At 39.3% G+C, this 19,807-nt stretch overlaps 1 protein-coding gene and 1 long non-coding RNA gene across 3 annotated transcripts in view; both read right to left on the bottom strand.

Moving 5' to 3' along the window:
* LOC134660300 (uncharacterized) overlaps positions 1-19,807 on the bottom strand; it is a 209,307-nt gene that overhangs the window by 108,085 nt on the left and 81,415 nt on the right. The window lies entirely within an intron of this gene.
* LOC134660282 (nucleolysin TIAR) overlaps positions 1-19,807 on the bottom strand; it is a 68,000-nt gene that overhangs the window by 6,766 nt on the left and 41,427 nt on the right. For both annotated transcript variants that reach the window (XM_063516032.1, XM_063516033.1), the window contains exons 2-5: positions 12,708-12,795; positions 7,608-7,683; positions 6,689-6,791; positions 379-559 (exon numbers count right to left, since the gene is read on the bottom strand). In XM_063516032.1, coding sequence (XP_063372102.1) covers positions 379-559; positions 6,689-6,791; positions 7,608-7,683; positions 12,708-12,795 — 448 coding nt within the window. The remainder of the gene's footprint in view (positions 1-378; positions 560-6,688; positions 6,792-7,607; positions 7,684-12,707; positions 12,796-19,807) is intronic.

Genomic DNA, 19,807 nt, shown 5'->3' with positions numbered 1-19,807 from the left:
GCGGAATTATGGTAAAGCGAGAGAGATGACCTCCTGCATGGATATGATATGGTCGTTCTTGTCTACGTGATAGCGAGATAAAACGACATCATTGTTAACTAGTAACGGTTATTTTATCACGTGGATAAATTCATCCATAACACGCTTGCCGAAGGGCTGAAATGCCTTCTGGAGTACCTCTAGTCCAGGTCTACTTGGAGTTTTAATGAATTGAAAACCCTCTGACCTGATGAAGGCATAGCCCTTGTCCTTGAACACCCTGATCTCCTGGATGGAGCCGAAGGGCTGGAAGGTCTTCTGCAGCAGCTCCTCGGTGAGGCCGGCGGCCAGGCCCCCGCAGTACACGGTGCAGTTGGTAGGAGAACTCAAGACCCTGACCTGATGAAGGCATATCCCTTGTCCTTGAACACCCTGATCTCCTGGATGGAGCCGAAGGGCTGGAAGGTCTTCTGCAGTAGCTCCTCGGTGAGGCCGGCAGCCAGGCCTCCGCAGTACACGGTGCAGTTGGTAGGCGAGCTCTGGTTGTACACTTCGTCGAAGGTCAGAGGTTTTGAGTTTACTGGAAAAGAAAATAATAAATATTGTAGGACAATTTTACACAGATCGACCTAGTCAATAAAGCTTGTGTTGTCGGTACTAAGAGGTGACTTTATAAATATAGGGGTCCCTTTGTTTCACATAAATTTATATTAAAGTCGTTATGTATCGTTTATCAAATTAAGTCCTTAAACTGAAACGTAGTAGTTTTTCATCATCACCGTCATAACTTAAGAGCTTAATTTGCTCTTGTCGGTGGAGTAATCGCCAATCATTTCTTTCTTGTGGCAGTCTTTTAATTTCCTCATTCGACGTATCATTTTTTATTTGGCTAAGTTATTCTAGGTTTCCCTTCTGCTCTTATCTTTTCAATCCTGCCTTCCAAGATGTTCAGGAAAAACTTGTCATGTCGTATCAGGTGTCCTACCATCATGCCTCTCCTATTTCTTATTGTATTTAATAAGCATAGCTTTTTTCCTATCATACTCAGGACTTCTTCATTCGTCTTCCTTTATATTATTCACGTATTTATTCAAAACCCCCTTATACTTTTCTATTCGATAAAAATCTAATAACCGGATGATAATATATTTTAAAAGACTCTGACCACAAACCATTATTTCCGAGAATATTCCTTTGAACGAGGAATCGTCCGGAAATTGGAAAATAAATCAAAGACGGATAAAGGAGTTACATTTAACCTCCCTTACTGGTTTATGAAATGATTAAAAGGACATTTTAAAATGTATCTTTTCCTAAATTACATTTACCTATATATTCATCATCATCTCCTAGCCGTTTTCGCCACGGCTTCACTCATAGTATAAAACAAAGTCGCTTCCCGCTGTCTGTCTGTCCCTATGTATGCTTAGATCTTTAAAACTACGCAACGGATTTTCATGCGATTTTTTTTAATACATAGAGTGATTAGAGTGATTCAAGACGATAGGTATATAATTTGTTAACCCGTGCGAAGCCGGGGCGGGTCGCTAGTACCTAGTATAAAACAAAGTCGCTTCCCGCTGCCTGTCTGTCCCTATGTACGCTTAGATCTTTAAAACTACCCAACGGATTTTGATGCGGTTTTTTTAATCGAGTGATTCAAGAGGAAGGTTTATGTATAATTTATTAACCCGTGCGAAGGGTCGCTAGTATAAGATTGAATGAAATACACAAATTGCATTTATTACTTAAAGTTATGTGAATGACAGGCACTATACACATCAGACAGTCGAATCGGCCCCTGCTATTGGTTGGATAAATTGAATAATTGACAATTCCAATAACCAGTATAATTAGTAGATAGTGATAATTCAATAGTCGGATATCGGCTCTGAATATAAATGAGATAGTGATTGGCCGCCATTAATAATAATTGAAATTACTCGCATTATTGTTACAGTTATACGATTTACACGAACCCGTTGTCAAAAAACCGCTCCTATATAATAGAAGTTAAGGATTACTGACGCTAGACCGGGCCTGAGCTCCCGGCGCTTCTTTTTTCATATTTTTAGCTTTTGTGCAAAAATTCTAAAAAAAATTTAAGGTGCATTAAGACTTCGTGATTTTTTTTTCTATCAAGTGAAAGTCAAGTAATCAGTATTCGTACTCAGTCACTGACAGTAACAAAACTGACATATACGCTAACGTCTACGTAATTAACTTTCTATGCATCTCGCTCGCACTAATATGCGAATACGAGCGTGATGCATAGAAAGTAAGTTACGTTCTCGATAGCGTTTTATGTCAGTGCCAAACTGGTGGTAGACACACAGGTTTCGAATCAATGAAGTTACTAGCCTCCTAAGGCCCCAGGTCCTACCTATAGTACTTGTTAAGTTCGATGAAATTGAAACCCTATTCAATTGGAACAGAGTCGCTTTTGCTTTGTTTCGTTCAATTTTCCAACAACGCAAAATAAACTTTATTTGCTACACTTTAGGCTCAAATTTCAGTAGCAAATTTTGGATTTTTCATTGGCCTTAGGAGGCTAGAGAAAGGCCTCATGATGGCTAATTAAATTTTTGGCAAACTCAGTATATCAAAAAAAGAACTTTTTTTTAACTCTGTTGGCTGACAGCCATATTCGAACTTTAAGATACGTCAAATATAAGATATCAGATATGTCAGTGTCAAACAAGTGTCAAAAGTGACGTTTCTTCAAAGAAATACGTCACTTTTGACACTTGTTTGACACTGACATATCCGATCCATATCGTTTCAATATCTTATATTTGACATGTCTTAAAGTTCGAATACGGCTGTGAACCTACTGCACCTTAATATCACTTTCATAAAAACTTATACGTTTCCCCGGCCGCCTAATTTCCGGTTCGACATTAACTACTTCCCGCGCCGTCACTTCCGGTCTGTTAACAAAGCAATAGTATAAATAGCTCCAGACAAAGTGTGTGACCTAGATTTTTAGGTTATTCAGGTGTAATAATTGATTGGGCGAGCAAAAAACAGTAAATAAACACTAACAGATCTTAAAAAAAAGTGAAAAGAGTGATCTTAAGTGGCGTGCTCTTGTGTTGGAGGCTAAGACTCATTTTATGGCTCCTCTACACGATGGGCCAGCGCCGGCCACTCCAAGGGACGCATTTATGCGTTAGAGAGAGCAAGTGATATTGCTATCTCATTCTACCGCATGGCTACGTCCCTTGGAGTGGCCGGCGCTGGCCCATCGTGTAGAGGAGCCATTCGGTCATCGCGCCAGCCAAGTAAGTAACTATATAGTAACAGATCTTACATTCCAGAGACCGTTAAATTGAATCTTCTCAAGAAAGGAGGTCATAAAGGCAAGGAGAGCAATAAAAAAGAAGAATTAAATATTTAAAATTATAAAATAAAATATTTTGATCATGGCATGATAATGGCATTGTGTAAAAAAATCTAAAAATCAGATAATTATCGAATCTACCCTCAGATTTCACAAGAATCTGTTCAAAAATGGAGGGCATAAAGAAAAATAATAATTGCTTCGATGAATTGCTCTGATATTTAGATTAAGATGATGGGTCTAAAATTTTAAAATCATAATGCAATGTTTGCCCGCATTTTCGTTAGTCATAATTCATTTGGTTCAGAAACGCGTCACTTTTCAGGAATGCCAAAAAACAAACCTAACCTAACCTATCTATAGGATCCGCATCAATATATCGGAGCGACCGAGGTATAGGTGCTCAAAATATCTGAACACGCACTCTAACGCCTTGATAACAGAGGCGTTTTTATATACACCGTGTTTTTATTGAATTCCGTTAACTTCGGGGTATGGTTAAGTACGTAGAACTAAATGACATAGTTAATTTAAAAAAAAAATTTTTTGTTTTTTTTACAAAAAAAAATGTAGTTTAAAAACTAATTAAATGTAGCATATAGAGTTGTTGTAACAATAACATTTAAGTCAACCAAACAATTGAAATCTGTGACATATCAATGTCATTTCGAACATCGATCGACCGAGATTGTACTTAAGTTTAGTAGCAAATGTATGAACTCATTCTAAACACTAATCAATATGTAAACCGGCCCTAAGGCAAGTGTACACGCTAGTAGAGGCCTTATAGCAAAAAAATATTTTTTTATTTTTATTTTTTTTATTTACACAAAAGGTACATGCTCACAAACAAAATTTATGATGTCGCCAAACTGTAACCAGTTTGTTGGCGAATGAAGCGCTCACTTAACTAATCGAATCATGCACCTAAACAAAACAATTAGCACAAAACAATAGCCTTTAAACAATAGGTAATCCTTATTATAATCTAAAAACTAACATGCACACATATGCTTAACAAATTAAATAGGTATCACAATTTCCAAAATTTTAATTTTCTAAAAGGTATGTTTTTAATCTCTTTTTAAGGACCGGCTTACTTAACTTAGGTTTCCCTCTTAACCACCCTATTTCGTTAAACAGTCTAGGCACTAAATATTTATTTAACCTTTTCCCATAATAATTAACCGTCGGAGGCTGTATTAACTTCCCCTCGCGTACCCTCCTCGTGTTGTATTTGTTAAATGCTGGCCGTTTATGCTCTTCTAAGTAATAGTTTTCTAAAGCTATCAGGTATTTAATTCTCTTATGTACAGATAAAATTTTACAAAGTGGGAATAACTCGCTATAATCATTACACGTTTTTTTTATTTTCCTGTCAACTAAATACTTAACTAATCTGGTTTGCAAATTTTCTACATCCTTTATATAAGTACTAAAGGTGCGGCCGTACACACTTAAACCGTAATTAATTATAGAATCAGCTAACGCGTAGTAAACAACTAATAACACCTTTTTACTCACCACTTTTTTCAGTTGATAAATTTTCCCCAAGACTATCCGGAGTTTCTTACAAAGTTCCTCTATGTGAAATTTAAAATTGAAGTTATAGTCCACCAGCAGACCCAAGTGTTTACATCGGTCAACATATTCTAAAAATGAACACTCACAGTCTAGTTTATTCCTATGCAAACAGTCATAAGTATGTCCTACTATGCCAACTTGTGTATAATCCACTTTTTTTGCTATGCTGTTATACGGAGAATATATATGTAGGCACTTCGTTTTTTTTATATTAATTATGATACCGTTGTCATGTGCCCATTTTAGTATGTTTTCAAAATCATTCTGCAGCTGACAGCGAGCCTCATTAATATTTTTTGATGAATAAAATAGGCACATGTCATCGGCATACACAAACACCTTGCATTTCTGCACAACATTAACGACACTGTTTACAAACATTATGTAACCGATTGATTATCTCCGAAATGGAGTTAATTAGAATATCGGTGTCTTTGAGAAAGTTACTTGATTTAAGCTCAGGAATGCACCCTCGCATTAACGGAAATCAAAAAAATCACGGTGTATTTGTGAGCACCTGTTCCGCTCCGATATATCTGATGGCGACTAACTGTACATATTACAAAGATTGACTACCACACGAGTAAAGCTTATATTGGGGCTATGGGGATTACGGGGTTGGCCCCATAGTAAAAGTTGTTCTACATATTCACCTCTCAGAGTTTGATCAGAGGTATAGTTTGTCAAAGGACTGTCTCATTTCAAACAGACAGAGAGAATCATACTATTTGTCTTACACTAGTACTAGCACCCAAAAGAAAAGGATGAGTATAGTTTTTTGTTCTTATTTACTGACAAATTGGTTCGACCAACTATATTTTCCATCAAAACTATTCCTGACATTTCGTGCAGTTCTTGATTGCCAGCATTTTTCATTACTCGGCCTTTTGTGCCGGGTTCGATTCCGATGAATGTACGACCTCAATCCGGGCTTAGCGGCGACGAGAATTAAAATGGACTTTTTAATGCCCGTGACACATTTTCATGAAGGGTGCTCGTCACACCGCGACATCGCAAGTGACATTTGAAAACATTTTGTTTTCTATTAGCTAAGTATGGCATAGGATGTATATTCCTATTCTTTATTTATTCTTTATTCAAACAAACACAAGTATAAGTTTACAGCAACCTAAGTCAAGACACTTATACTGTTAGTACATAGTCAGTATCATAAATATAATGTATATAATTTTCGAACTATCTATTCCTATACGACTACCACCCGTTTGTCACCCGTTTGACATACTGTTATTATTTTGTACGGAGACGGCCGCTATATGAGGGCACCGCTATCCTAGAAAAACAGAGCTTAAGAGACTAAACGGTCGTTTTAGGCGCTACCGTGCCTAAAACGACCGTTTAGTCTCTTAAGCTCTGTTTCATTCCTAAATACTTACGTTCGTTCTTAGGCTTGCGTGTGGCTCAGTTGGTTCGTATAGACCGGCAGCCCAGCCACTAGGCCCGTTCATACTCGGCCGTAGACAACATGCCAATCGCTAACGCTCCGTAGTGAACGAAACTCAACTGTCACTGTCACACTAATATAGAAGAGTGATAGAGACACAAAGTGATTCGATGGCGAAGCGCAAGCGATTGTCACCTTGGCTAGGCCGCCTGTACATGATGGATCAACGCCACAGCTCATTCCTAACCCCTTACCTTACTGCATGTAATAAAAAATATTTGTTGAAATTTGACCTTTAACGGCTGTCAATAGAATTGAATATCATATCCGCCATACATAGTGCGGTATTCGTATGCGGTAAAAGGCTAAATACTTACGTTCGTTCTTAGGCGCAGGAGGTTTGCGAGTGGCCCAGTTGGTTCGGATGGACCGGGACCCCAGCCACTGCCCATTCATTGCCGTGATCGCTGATTCGGCCTCCTGTTGAATCACAAAATAAATAAATATTTATAATAGTCCCTCAATACGGATTTGTACAGCAGAATGGATACGTTAAGTTAGGTAGTTAGTCTTTGAGTTGTAGTTAAATACTAGTTAATGACCCTAGTTATAGTGTTGGTTAAGGCTCGAGTCATTCGAGTCCTCTGCGTCAAGACTCGACTCATTTTCAGACTCTTATAATTAAGTCTAAGTTCGAGTTCTTTTCAACTTGTTAGGAATCTGAGTCTTTTATAGAGACTTTCGAGTGTTTTTGAGAGAACTCTCTTTTTTACAAACAATTACGAAATGCAGTGTTTATGTAAAATTCGTGGATTAGGTACACAAATCATACAATAATGCCTAATTTATTTACTGTTATTTAAGAAAAACCTTTAAAAATGTTGATGGAGTTTTTGTTCGGAGGCTCGAGTCCTTTTATGGAAATAGAAATTGTTTATTCATGGCAAAAAACAGATAAAAAGAGAAACAATAAACAAACATTACATAACATAACACATAAATAAATTAGCCACGAAATGGTTCCGACTCAGCATGGTGTTAGCCTGGGTGGGCCAACGCTGCTCTTCCGTCGAGGCCGTAACCGAGTGAAGCAAGGAAAGTACACAAAACACTTTTGAGTTGCTCTTAAAAAAGACTCGACAAAGGACTCGACTCGGGACTTAAAAGACTCAGTAGTTTTTTAAGCGCCGAGTCTCGTAAAAACGAGCTGACTTCTTCAAGTCAAAGGACTCGAGTTCCTACCGACACTACCCAGTTAACCCACTACCTAGTTAGTTAGAATTTCTGGACACTCACCGATTTTTTAAGGAATGACACGAAGCCATAGCCTTTGGATTTGAGGGTCTGAGGATCTCGGACCACTCTGCAGTCCCTGGAACAAATGGATAATAATAATGGTTAATTTGGGTAAAGAAATTTATTTTCTCAGAAGAAAATAGAGTGTTGTTGTTATGTCCGACGGACCATTACCTACTTTTAAGGATGAATTGTATAGGTCATACCATACTGAACAACGTTTAGTATGCAGCCAAACACGGAATCGCAAATAAAGAATACTGTTCCTTAGAAATCCTTGACATAATATAAGATGCAGGAGCGGCTGCTGAGCACGCGGCGTCCCTTAAAAAAGATAAATACTCGGCGCTGAGCGGGTATCTATTCGTTCCCCTCGCCGTGGAGACCTCAGGTTGCTGGTGCGCGGAGGGTAAGACCTTCCTCCGCGAGCTGGGTCGTCGCCTGAGTGAAAGGGGCCTTGACCCCCGCTCCGGGTTCTTCCTGATGCAAAGGCTGTCCATCGCAATACAACGCGGCAACGCAGCGAGCGTGATGGGCACCTTTGCGTCAGGGACAGCCCGGGACGGGTTTTAGTAAGTATTTATTTTTTATATTTTTAGTTTGTATTTATATTTAAGTTTTTGCAATAAATGTTCATTCATATAAGATTCCCTGAAATATATGAAACGTCAGATTTTTTAACATTTTCGGGGTTAGCGCTATGGTATAAGTTGTTCAGAAAAAAACACATAAAAAAACATATAAGTGCGAGTCAGACTCGCCCCCTGAGGGTTCCGTACCTTTTAAGTATTTGTTGTTACAGCGGCAACAGAAATACATAATCTGTGAAAATTTTAACTGTAACGCTATCGCGGTTCATGAGATGCAGCCTGGTGACAGACAAACGGACAGAGGAGTCTTAGTAATAGGGTCCCGTTTTTACCCTTTGAGTACGGAACCCTAACAAAAACACTCATACCTAATATAGGTAAGTAAAGTACTAAAATATTTTTGACCGTTTAATTAAAGTTTAAACAAACACGTTTCATGTCACATTTCTCCTTTTTTAACAAAACAAGGTTTTAAATTCGCCCAGAACTCTTATCGCCGATGTAAACATTTTTACGAGGTACATTAAACATTTATGTCACGGAGAGGGACGCAAGATCTGGACAAGCACGTGTCAGATAAGGACGGATGCGAGGGTCAGAAGGGTCGGCCGTTTCATTTGGTTCAGTAGTCACGTCCGGTTTAGGGTTCTGTAGCTATTGCAGATTTTATGGTTTTGGGAAAATAGAGCTTAGTGCTATTAAAATAAGCAGGTCCTATTGTGGCCTGAATGGGAAACATAAATATATGTAGCTCATTGCCAAGGCAAGTGCCAGCCCACTGATTACCAGTCCGCTGGACGATATCAGCCTGTCAGTTGAAAGTAAAAGATGACAGTTCCGAACAACTGACAGGCAGATATCGTCCCCTTAAGTGTAAGGCCTGAGTGGACGCTCGAGTTGAGCGTGTAGCGGGGCGGGGCGTGCGGCGTGCATGTTAAACAAATGCAAGCGTATAGGAGCGGCCTTAGCGCACGCTGCTCAAATCACTTGTGAGCCCGACGCCACGCTGCACGCCCCGCCGAACGCTCCGCTTCGAGCGTCCCCTCAGGCCTTACGCTAAGTGTGTGTGTGTGTGTCATCCCATTCATTCACCGGTCATTCCATTCGCCTTTCCCTAAATTGTGGGGCCTATAATAAAGTTGTGCTGACCACAAAACGGAATTGGCGCCGATCCAAATAGACCCGTCAATATTTTTGTATATGATTGTCAATGGAATTCATAAATAAACTATATTTATGTTTTTTCACGTATGCGCGATATGTTTTGGACATCATGGAGGCGTATTCTGATTGTAATAACAAATTTAGATTTAGATTTGGATTTGTTATGGATATGACGTTTTTGGTTCAAGAAATGTCACTTTTGACACTGACTGACAGATCATTTCTCCTTGTTGTTCCTACCCCAAACAATAATATTAATAATAAACATTCTTTATTGCACCACAAAGAAAACAATGTAAATAAAGGTAGCAACAGGCGGTTTTATCGCCGTAAGCGATGTCTTCCAGACAGCCTTATGGTAGCAGAATTTATAGAATAGTAACAATTGCAAACATACGAGTGTGTGAGCCTCAGTGCACGCCACTCAGATATCTTTGACGCTCTACGCTACGATGCCCGCCCCGCTTCACGCTCCGCTTGACGCTGCCACTGAGGCCACACTAAGCGTAAGGCCTGAGTGGACGCTCGAGTTGGGCGTGCAGCGGGGCGGGGTGTGCGGCGTGCACGTTAAACAAATACAAACGTATAAGAGCGGCCTTAGTGCACGCCACTCAAATATCTTTGACGCTTGAAGCTACGCTGCACGCCCCGCTTCACGCTCCGCTTGATGCTGCCACTGAGGCCACACTAAGTGTAAGGCCTGAGTAGACGCTCGAAGCGAAGCGTTCGGCGGGGCGTGCAGCGTGGCGTCGAGCTCGCAAGTGATTTGAGCAGCGTGCACTAAGGCTACTATACGCTTGCATTTGTTTAACATGCACGCCGCACGCCCCGCCCCGCTGCACGCCCAACTCGAGCGTCCACTCAGGCCTTACACTAACGCTCGACGCTACGCTGTGACTAAGGCCACACTAACTTCGCTGACAGCATTTGGCGTAAACCCAAAACTAGAAGGCGACGATAATTCGAAACCATTCTCGCATAGTTTTCGCATTTCATTTTGACATATAGGGTAGACCGGGGCGATTCGGATCACTTGGTAAATTGGTTCAAAACAATCATTTCGGTTAATTTTCTACCCGACTGCCGATGGCTGTTTAATGCGTTCGCCAATTGTCCGAGACTGAAATGGTGCCTTTCACTCGAGGTAAACACTCTACTTTTCATTTCTAATACGAGTAAAGTAGTAGTAGTAGTAGTAGTAGTAGTAGTAAATCACTTTATTGTACAAAAACAGGTTCACATGAAATTTAGGTACAAAGGCGAACTTATCCCTAAATTCATGTATATAAAAAAAACCGGCCAAGTGCGAGTCGGACTCGCGTTCCAAGGGTTTTTTAAAAACATTTCATTCACGTTCCACATAAAAAAATACATTGTTAAAAATTGGGTAATGTACGGAACTGACCCGTTTTATTTTATAATCTAAAACTAAGTTCGCTGACAGTGGGAAGGTCTTGGCACACACCCAAACACTAGACGATTTGCTTATTGCTGTATATGCCAAGTGGACGTGGACCCTATCCGACTGCGCAGAGCATAGAAGCGTAATGTGTTTATCAGTGTACTAGCGACCCGCCCCGGCTTCGCACGGGTTAACAAATTATACATAAACCTTCCTCTTGAATTACTCTATCTATTAAGAAAAAACCGCATCAAAATCCGTTGCGCAGTTTTAAAGATCTAAGCATACATAGGGACAGACAGACAGCGGGAAGCGACTTTGTTATATACTATAGTGATACGCATAAAATCCGCTTGTAGTTTCCAAGTAAAAAGTAGTCAGAACCCTAGAACTCGTACCATGAGTCACTAACAGTGTCAAAACCGACATATACGCTCACGTCTACACATCTCTCTTGCACTAATATGCGAGTACGAGCGAGATGCATAGAAAGTAAGTTACGTTCTCGATAGCGTTTATGTCAGTGCCAAAGTGGTGGTAGAGGTGTATTAAATTTGGTCTTATCAGCATGTCAATAATCTAAAATCACATAACATTTGTTGCAACTTGCAAGGTCAGTACAGTTATTTTTCAAATAATTTATAAGCCCGCTGACAGCGGGGCGTATTGGCTTGTACCCAACTATATACGTTTTGCTTATATCTGTCGAGCGACCAGCGTCGGCATGTTTTAAATCACCAGTAACACAGTTTCAAGTGCTCTCACATCGTAAATATTGGAATATATCGAAATTGGAAACCTACACATCGACACAGATATATTTATTTATTTAGGAATATACTCATATATATTTTTAGAAAGGGTATTGACTTTTGCGGGTGTGTATTTAATACCTTCACTGCGGAAAATACCTAAGGCTTTGTGCACAAATCAGGTTCGATAGGGGAGGGGGGAGTCACGAAAAAATTACGACAGATCACGTTGGGGGAAGGGGGTATAAGGAGACCTCACGTGTATTTTTCTACAGTGAACGAAACTAAGAAAAAATACCTACCACATCATGAGTAGATACTTTTTCTCGGTTTCGTTAAACATAAATCTCACTCCGCACTTCAAAATAGCTCGCTATTATCATATTTTACGAAATTTTGGAGCACGTAACTTAAAATTAGGTCGAATGTAGTAATTCAAAAAATACACGTGAGGTTATGGGGGGGAGAGGGGGTTAACCAAAAACCTCACCAAAATATATCACCAAGGGGGAGGGAGAGGTCAAAAAGTAGCCGAAAACACCTCGCGTGCACAACCCCTAATATATCTTATACATTTAAACGAGCAATTCTTGTATATTTTTTATATTACCTGGGAGACCGAGCTTTGTTCGGAAAACATATAAAATCTCAAAAATGCTCGTTATCACAGATATAAGACCGAGCTAGATCGGTTTTCGCCCCCGAAAATCCTCGTATAGCACATCAAAATCACGTTGTCGAGATCCCCGATCGAGGTTTGATTCGTTTTTCTACTGCTACTCTACCTAAGTGTAAGGCCTGAGTGGACGCTCGAAGCTGAGCGTTCGGCGGGGCGTGCAGCGTGGCGTCGGGCTCACAAGTGATTTGAGCAGCGTGCACTAAGGCCGCTCCTATACGTTTACATTTGTTTAACATGCACGCCGCACGCCCCGGCCCGCTGCACGCCCAACTCGAGCGTCCACTCGCGTCCACTCAGGCCTTACACTAACATCATTAGAAAAATGGTGGGATTCCAAAAGTGGTCAAAAGTGGGTGTAGGCTCTAAGAGCCATTTGAACTATCCCACTAACCCGGGGTTAACCGGTTAAACCAGTGTCAAATGGTACTGGTAACCATGGTAACTCCAGGTTTAACCGGTTAACCCCGGGTTAGAGGGATGGTGTTAAAGATGATGTGAGGTGTAGGTACTTACGAGATCTCCCCGAAGGGCGCGAAGGCATCCCGAAGGCTCTGAGTTTCGATCTCGGGACTCAGGTCGCCGACGAAAATGTGGTAGTGTTCTGAAACAACGAAAAAAACGATAATTATTTAAATAGGCCTAGTAATACACATTTTCGAATATTATAATGTGGCGTAATAAGTGGCGATAAATTGGAAAACGACCGTAAGGAGTATTTTAAATCGACACGAGTTGCGAATTACCTACATTTTCGCACAACAACAACGTTGTACAACATTTTGCAGTACATATGGACCTTTAAATTTTCGACACACGCGCGTAATATAGTGCTATTTACCGCACAGGGCGGTAAATTAGCGCCATGTCACTACTTACTGCCGTATTCGAACTTCAAGATATTCACAAGAGACGACACGTACTAGATCCATTCTAGATACGTTATAGTTTAGATTTCAACTAGTTCTCTTTTGCAGCGCAATTCGAGCAACCAATGTCACTTTTACGTTAGATAGAGTTAGATATCTATTAGATGTGAATTGGATCACTAAGCCATATCTTGTGGAAATCGTTCAAGAGTATCTCCGGAATCGCACAAATGTCAAAATTGACAGGTTAGATCTTAAACATATCGTTATCGTATCTTGGCGATGTCTAAAAGATTATCTAACAGATCTGGGGGCACGGTAGTGCCCCCGCCAAGACAAGCAAAGCGAAGCGCAAGGGCACTACCTACCTTTTCTCGAAGCGCTTCGTCGTTTTTTTGAACCCTCATAACTTGGGTTTGGATTATACCAGATAAACAAAATTCTCGGGATATGATGTCAATAGTGGACTTATTAAACGTAACAAATTTCAATTGCATAGCTCGTATACTTAAGATTTTATTCATATCTAAAATACCCCAATTTCGTCACTGACTCACTCACTCACTGTTGATCATCAAAACCTCTAGGGTACTTCCTGAAGTCATAGGAAGCTGAAATTTGGTATATAAGATAGTATTAGTACACAAACAACAAAATAATTCAAAAACTTGGAATTTTTTGCCCCTAAGGGGGGGAAAGGGGGGGTGGAATTTTCTATGGGAAATCAATAACCGCTGAACCGATTTAGTTGAAATTTGCTATGTAGATAGTTTTTGTATTGGGGAATGGCATTGAATAGTTTTCAACCCTAAAATCACCCCGTAAGGGTGAAAAGGGGGTGGAAAAGGCGTTAGGGGAAAAGGAGGGTTGAAGTTTGTATGGGGAATCAGTAAAAAGCAGATTGTATAAAAGATGCCCCGAGGTACGTATTTCAGGATTTTTAATAGTACCTTAAATCACACGCGCAACCCTTTAAATTAGGGGATGGAAGCAACTTACAAAAAGAAGTGAAATCCCACCAAAAACATTTTCATGTAAAATGTTGCCAAGACGAAACCATAAGGCTCGCACTGACAAAAAGTTATCAGATCTCTTGTAGAGCCAAGCTTCTAACTCTACAAGCCCTAACTTCACAAACTCTACACCTTAGTCAAAATATGTGGCTTGGCCGTTTCGTTACTCCAAGAACTATTGTATTATAAAAAATAATGAATAGTGAATACATTTTTCACCTTACGTCCATGTGGCAGTAGATAAACGGTCAAGCCACATATTTTGACTAAGGTGTAGAGTTTGTGAAGTTAGGGCTTGTAGAGTTAGAAGCTTGGCTCTACAAGAGATCTGATAACTTTTTGTCAGTGCGAGCCTTATGGTTTCGTCTTGGCAACATTTTACATGAAAATGTTTTTGGTGGGATGTCTATTTCAAAATCCGAATCGGGCCCTTAGTATAAAACAAAGTCGCTTCCCGCTGTCTGTCTGTCCCTAGATAGATAGATAGAGTGAGTCTCTTTATACATAAACCTTCCTCTTGGAAGGTTTATGTATAATTTGTTAACCCGTGCGAAGCCGGGGCGGGTCGCTAGTGTACTATAAATAACTATTCCTTTACTTTAATATAGAGACGCAAATGTTTGTTAAAATTATCAACAAAATGTCAAAGCAAACAACAATATGCCAAACTATCACAAACGTGAAAAACCCTACGCCCGCGAAACATGTAACGAAAATACAAATAAACCAGTTCAGTACCTAAATACCTAAAATCTCCATCTGAGATTCGCTGTAAATCCTAGACCTAGTCTAGGCAACGCGCAGGTGGCACAATTTTTCCACAAACGTAATCCGGCGGGCCAGATTGCATTACCTGATATCCCAGAAAGCACAGACCTCTAGGTCACTGTAAAAATAACTAGGTCCAGAGTTTTAGGTCATGAAATCATACCAAAGAGAATAGAGTGTATCTTAGAGAGTTATTGTCATGGTAAATTATATAGCCACAGTAAATTTACTGCCATCTTTCGACAGAAGATTAAAACATTTAGAACGCCATTTGACTTTGATCCTTATTTTGTCACTGATGTGTGTTTTTGTTAAATATCAAAAAGTGGCGCCATCTACTCTCGCATCGGCCAAAGGTATGGCGCTAATGCTCGAAAAGCAATTGCACCATACCTTTGGCCTAGTCTCGAGTAGATGGCTAATAATTTCTGTTTCTGCGATCTTCTAAAAGTAGTTATCTATAATGTAATATAGTGCATGTAGTTGTAGTATTAGTTAGTTGTAGATAGGTTTGTTCTGTTAATTTTAAACACTCAGAGAAGAAAGTTGAGTAACAGTTGTATTAAAGCGCCTTATTATGGTTTAAGACATTTATTATCTCATTAAGATAATTTCATTATTCAAAAATTAGCTATTTTATAGCTGTTACGAGTGTATGATTTTTTATATAGAACAATTACGTTGAATAAAGGTGATTTAGTAGCGCTAACTCAGCAGTTGTTAAAAGGTGAAATTATAGTGCTAAAAGATAGTGCTGTAAACGTTTATACGACATGATTATAGCAAAAATTTGCGAAAATCACTAAATAGTCGTGATAACCGCTATTATACGATATATTGGGGTTTCAAACAGCGTAACTCGGCTGTTATACGATTATAGGCTGAGTAAATCAATTCTTATACGACCGTTTTGCTATGCTAGTTGGGGGCTGTTCTCTCTGGCACCATAAGCTTCGGCTTATCGAGGGCTGCCACTCGCTCCGCGTAATATAATAATATTATATAATAACACGATATTTCCGTATCGCGATTAGGGTTTAATTTCATCCCGAAATAACGACCTTTCATAACTTATCGAGGATTATAAACACGGGCTTGAAATAGTATTATATGTAAGGCTTGAAATAGTATTATATGTAACAGGTCAAAAAAGGCGAGTGGCCACGAGTATTTATTGACTCAGTTAAACAACGTTGCATACAATACTTTTTCTACGACCAAGCACTTCTTACTTTGAAATAAAATTGTAAATTTAACAAATATTTTTCATTCAAGAAGTAGGGCGGGCGGGAAAAGAATGAATAAAAATAAAACATATATGTCTATGGTTCACTCATCTGTCAGAGATGACAATTAAAATATATAAATAAAATAAATAAATACAATAATCTTTATTGCCACACCTTACAACACAGCAACAACAATTTATGAAAAAAGGAAAAAAAACTACAAATACAGAATAAACTTAAACTAATATCAATGTCAAACTCGTGGTAAGGCTACTGAACTTGAAATCAGGTCCTGAAAGTCACTGCACCGTAATGAGTATAAATTATTAATTACTAGCGACCCGCCCCGACTTCGCACGGGTTAACAAATTATACATAAACCTTCCTCTTCAATCATTCTATCTTATAAAAAAACCGCATCTAAATCCGTTGCGTAGTTTTAAAGATCTAAGCATACATAGGGACAGACAGACAGCGGGGAGCGACTTTGTTTTATACTAGGTATGTAGTGAAATTAATAATAGTGCGAACCCTACATCTGATCGAGTTTAGCGCCAATCAGCGATATAATTCGGTGAAAGAGACGCAATTTGCGATCATTCAGCCTCTCGCTCGCACGCTCATTTAATTAAGGGGGCTGAGTGCTTTTCGTTCCACATGTAAATGTCTTGATACTATCAATTCAATTCAATTAAATTCAATTCAAATATTTATTTCAGATATAAATATCCATATCCAGACGATTGTTAGTTTTTTTTATGATATAGGAGGCAAACGAGCAGACGGATCACCTGATGGTAAGCGATTACCGTCGCCCATGGACACCCGCAACACCGGAGGGGTTGTTAGTGCATTGCCGGCCTTTAATTACACATTTACAAGATTTATTAACAGGATGCTGATAAGCAATAATGTGTCAACCCACATTCATTTTGCAATAAGATGTCAACTCAAACAATTTACGCTTAAAGTTGATATTTCATTGCAAAATTAATGTGGGTTGACGCATTTTTGCTAAACACCATCCCTATGGTTAGTACTTATGGTTATGGTAACTTATGGTTAATCGATCTAATTCGAACTTTAAGATACTTTAAAAATTTGCTAAAGATTCGTAGCTTTAGCACATTTTTATGGAGTATTATTTTGGTTTGAAGACACGTCACTTTTGGCACTGACATATCGTATCTTTAGCAAATTTTTGACGTATCTTAAAGTTTGAATCAGGCCGTAAATATGCACATAGGTAGGTACTTAACTGGGCTGATTAGTACAAAGTGTTATAGACGTTATAGTTAAGTACCTACTAGGGGGTCTAAATGCCAAAAATGTGTTAGCACATTTAACAGAAACATTCAAATAGTACCCATACCCTTACTGGGATTCGAACCCAGAACCGCCCAGTTTCATAGGCCACCGTATACGCTAACGACCCTATTCGAACAATGCTTATAAAAAGTCATAGCGGTACGATACCGATCTGTCGAAGTCAAATGACATGTTTTCAGCCAGAAAACGTGACTTTTAACACTGACAGATCGGTCGTACCACTGTGACTTTCTATAAGCGATGTTCGAATCGGGCCGTAAGACTTAATTAAAACTTTAAAGTACTGTCCTAGTTTTTCTTAGTGAAAATCTAGTTTAACAAAGTCAACACTTATGTATAAATAAAGGCGTGCCCACACGCGCGTGGCGTGACATATAAAGGCCTGTTCACACGTGACATGAATATTTACACGCCGCCCTGGTTGCATTAATGACTACTTTTACCATGTTTAAATCGGTGACATAGTATATGGACTATTCGTGATAGAGAGGTAGATATCTAAGCCTGGCCAGTAATATATGATTATTGTCAAGAGGGCGCTGTTATTCTCATGTATAGACAGTTCAGTTTACAGTTTAGTATGAAAAAATTAGTTCCAGTGAAATTCCGCAACATGGCGCGTGATCATATACCTATTCACGCAAAAAACGGGAAAAAAACACGTTTGTTGTTGGGAGCCCCACTTAAATATTTATTTTATTCTGTTTTTAGCATCTGTTGTTATAGCGGCAATGACGGTTCTTGATATACAGCCTGGTGACAGACAGACAGACAAACGGACAGCGAAGTCTTAGTAATCCCTATTACTATTACTAAGACGCTATTACTAAGAGATAGCGGCCGTCTCCATACTAAATAATACAGCTAAATACCTATGGATGTCGTAGTATTTGTATGGAGACGGCCGCTATATGACGGCACCGCTATCGGAGGAAACCAAAGCTTAATAGACGCGTTTTGTTAGAAAGTGAACCTTCTGTAAGTACTATTATTTATTCTGTGCTAGTAGTTCATATCAGAATCCTATTGGGTACGAACCGGAACAGCCCAATCTGACATACACATCGATATATGACATACAATACATTTTAATATCCGGTTCATTCAACAAGTAGTGTTGTTGTCACGTCAATACGAGAGTGACGCAGCGAAAATCAAGTTTCTGAAGCTATCGAAAATATTATTCCAACACTTCTGAAACTTTAATTTTACCTTATTTATAAGGGGCGGAATTGTCATAGCAAAAAACCGGCCAAGTGCGAGTCGGACTCGCGTTCCAAGGGTTCCGTACATTAAGTCCGACTCACGCTTGACTGCACATTTCTAATAGGTTTTCCTGTCATCTATAGGTTTGATTTAACTAAGAAAAAAGAACTATTTTGATTTGTTTTCAAAATTTTAGACTCAGTAGTTTAGCGATAAAGAGGTGGAAGACAGGGACAGACAGACGCACGAGTGATCCTATAAGTGTTTACTTTTTTCCTTTTGAAGCACGGAACCCTAAACATTATTATAGACGGATTAGACTCTCGCGCGAGCCACGAGACGAGCCGCGAGCCGCGCCACGAGACGCGAGTCCACCGCTTACACTCGCGTTCGGCTTGTCATTCGGTTATAAACCTTATGCCGTGCCGTTAGTGTTAAAATTATATTAGCTGGACGAGCTTGCGAGCCACGAGACGAGCCGCGAGCCCACCGCTTACACTCGCGTCTCGTGGCTCGCGCGAGAGTCTAATCCGCCTATTACAAGACCTAGCTAGATCGATTTTACGCCCCCGAAAACTCCCATCGAAATCGTTAAAGCCGTTTTCGAGATCCCCGAAATATATAATATATATACAAGAATTGCTAGTTTAAAAGTATAAAATAAACTTTCCCGGTTACCGACGATTTTCATTGACTAAATTAACTCTACCTTAATACAAAAACCGCAATTCCCATTCAAATTCTCTTGCTTCTAAGATTACATTTGTACGAAATATTTATAAAAATTTCATATCACATAAGTTTAACCATAAATATGATTCAAAAAGACCGAATAAAATGGCGTTTACGCCAAAGTTTCTAAAATATATTTGTCGTTTTGTAAAATAGGACAGAAGTACTCAAATCATCATAAAAGTTACGATATAACGTAATCCTGTTTTTATTTTTATTGCTATTTTTAAGAGCCCTGAGATACCACAGACATGTATTAAATAGATCGCGTGTTGTGTAACAACGGGGTATACACCGTAAACCTTAATAACCTGACAGAATTTAAATTTAGTTGGCCATAGTAAGACTATGGCGAACTTATTTATAATCTTAGAAAATCGGACAGGCTATAACTAATTTTTTTAAATGTCAGCTTTAGACAAACATAGGTAGGTATAAAACGTAGTGAACCGTGTACGCTGTAGCGCCAT

The sequence above is a fragment of the Cydia amplana genome, chromosome 26 (assembly GCF_948474715.1).
Source record: "Cydia amplana chromosome 26, ilCydAmpl1.1, whole genome shotgun sequence".
Taxonomy (NCBI): Eukaryota; Metazoa; Arthropoda; class Insecta; order Lepidoptera; family Tortricidae; genus Cydia; species Cydia amplana.
The sequence above is the reverse complement of the archived record's forward strand: the minus strand, read 5'-3'. Positions and strand labels throughout refer to the sequence as shown.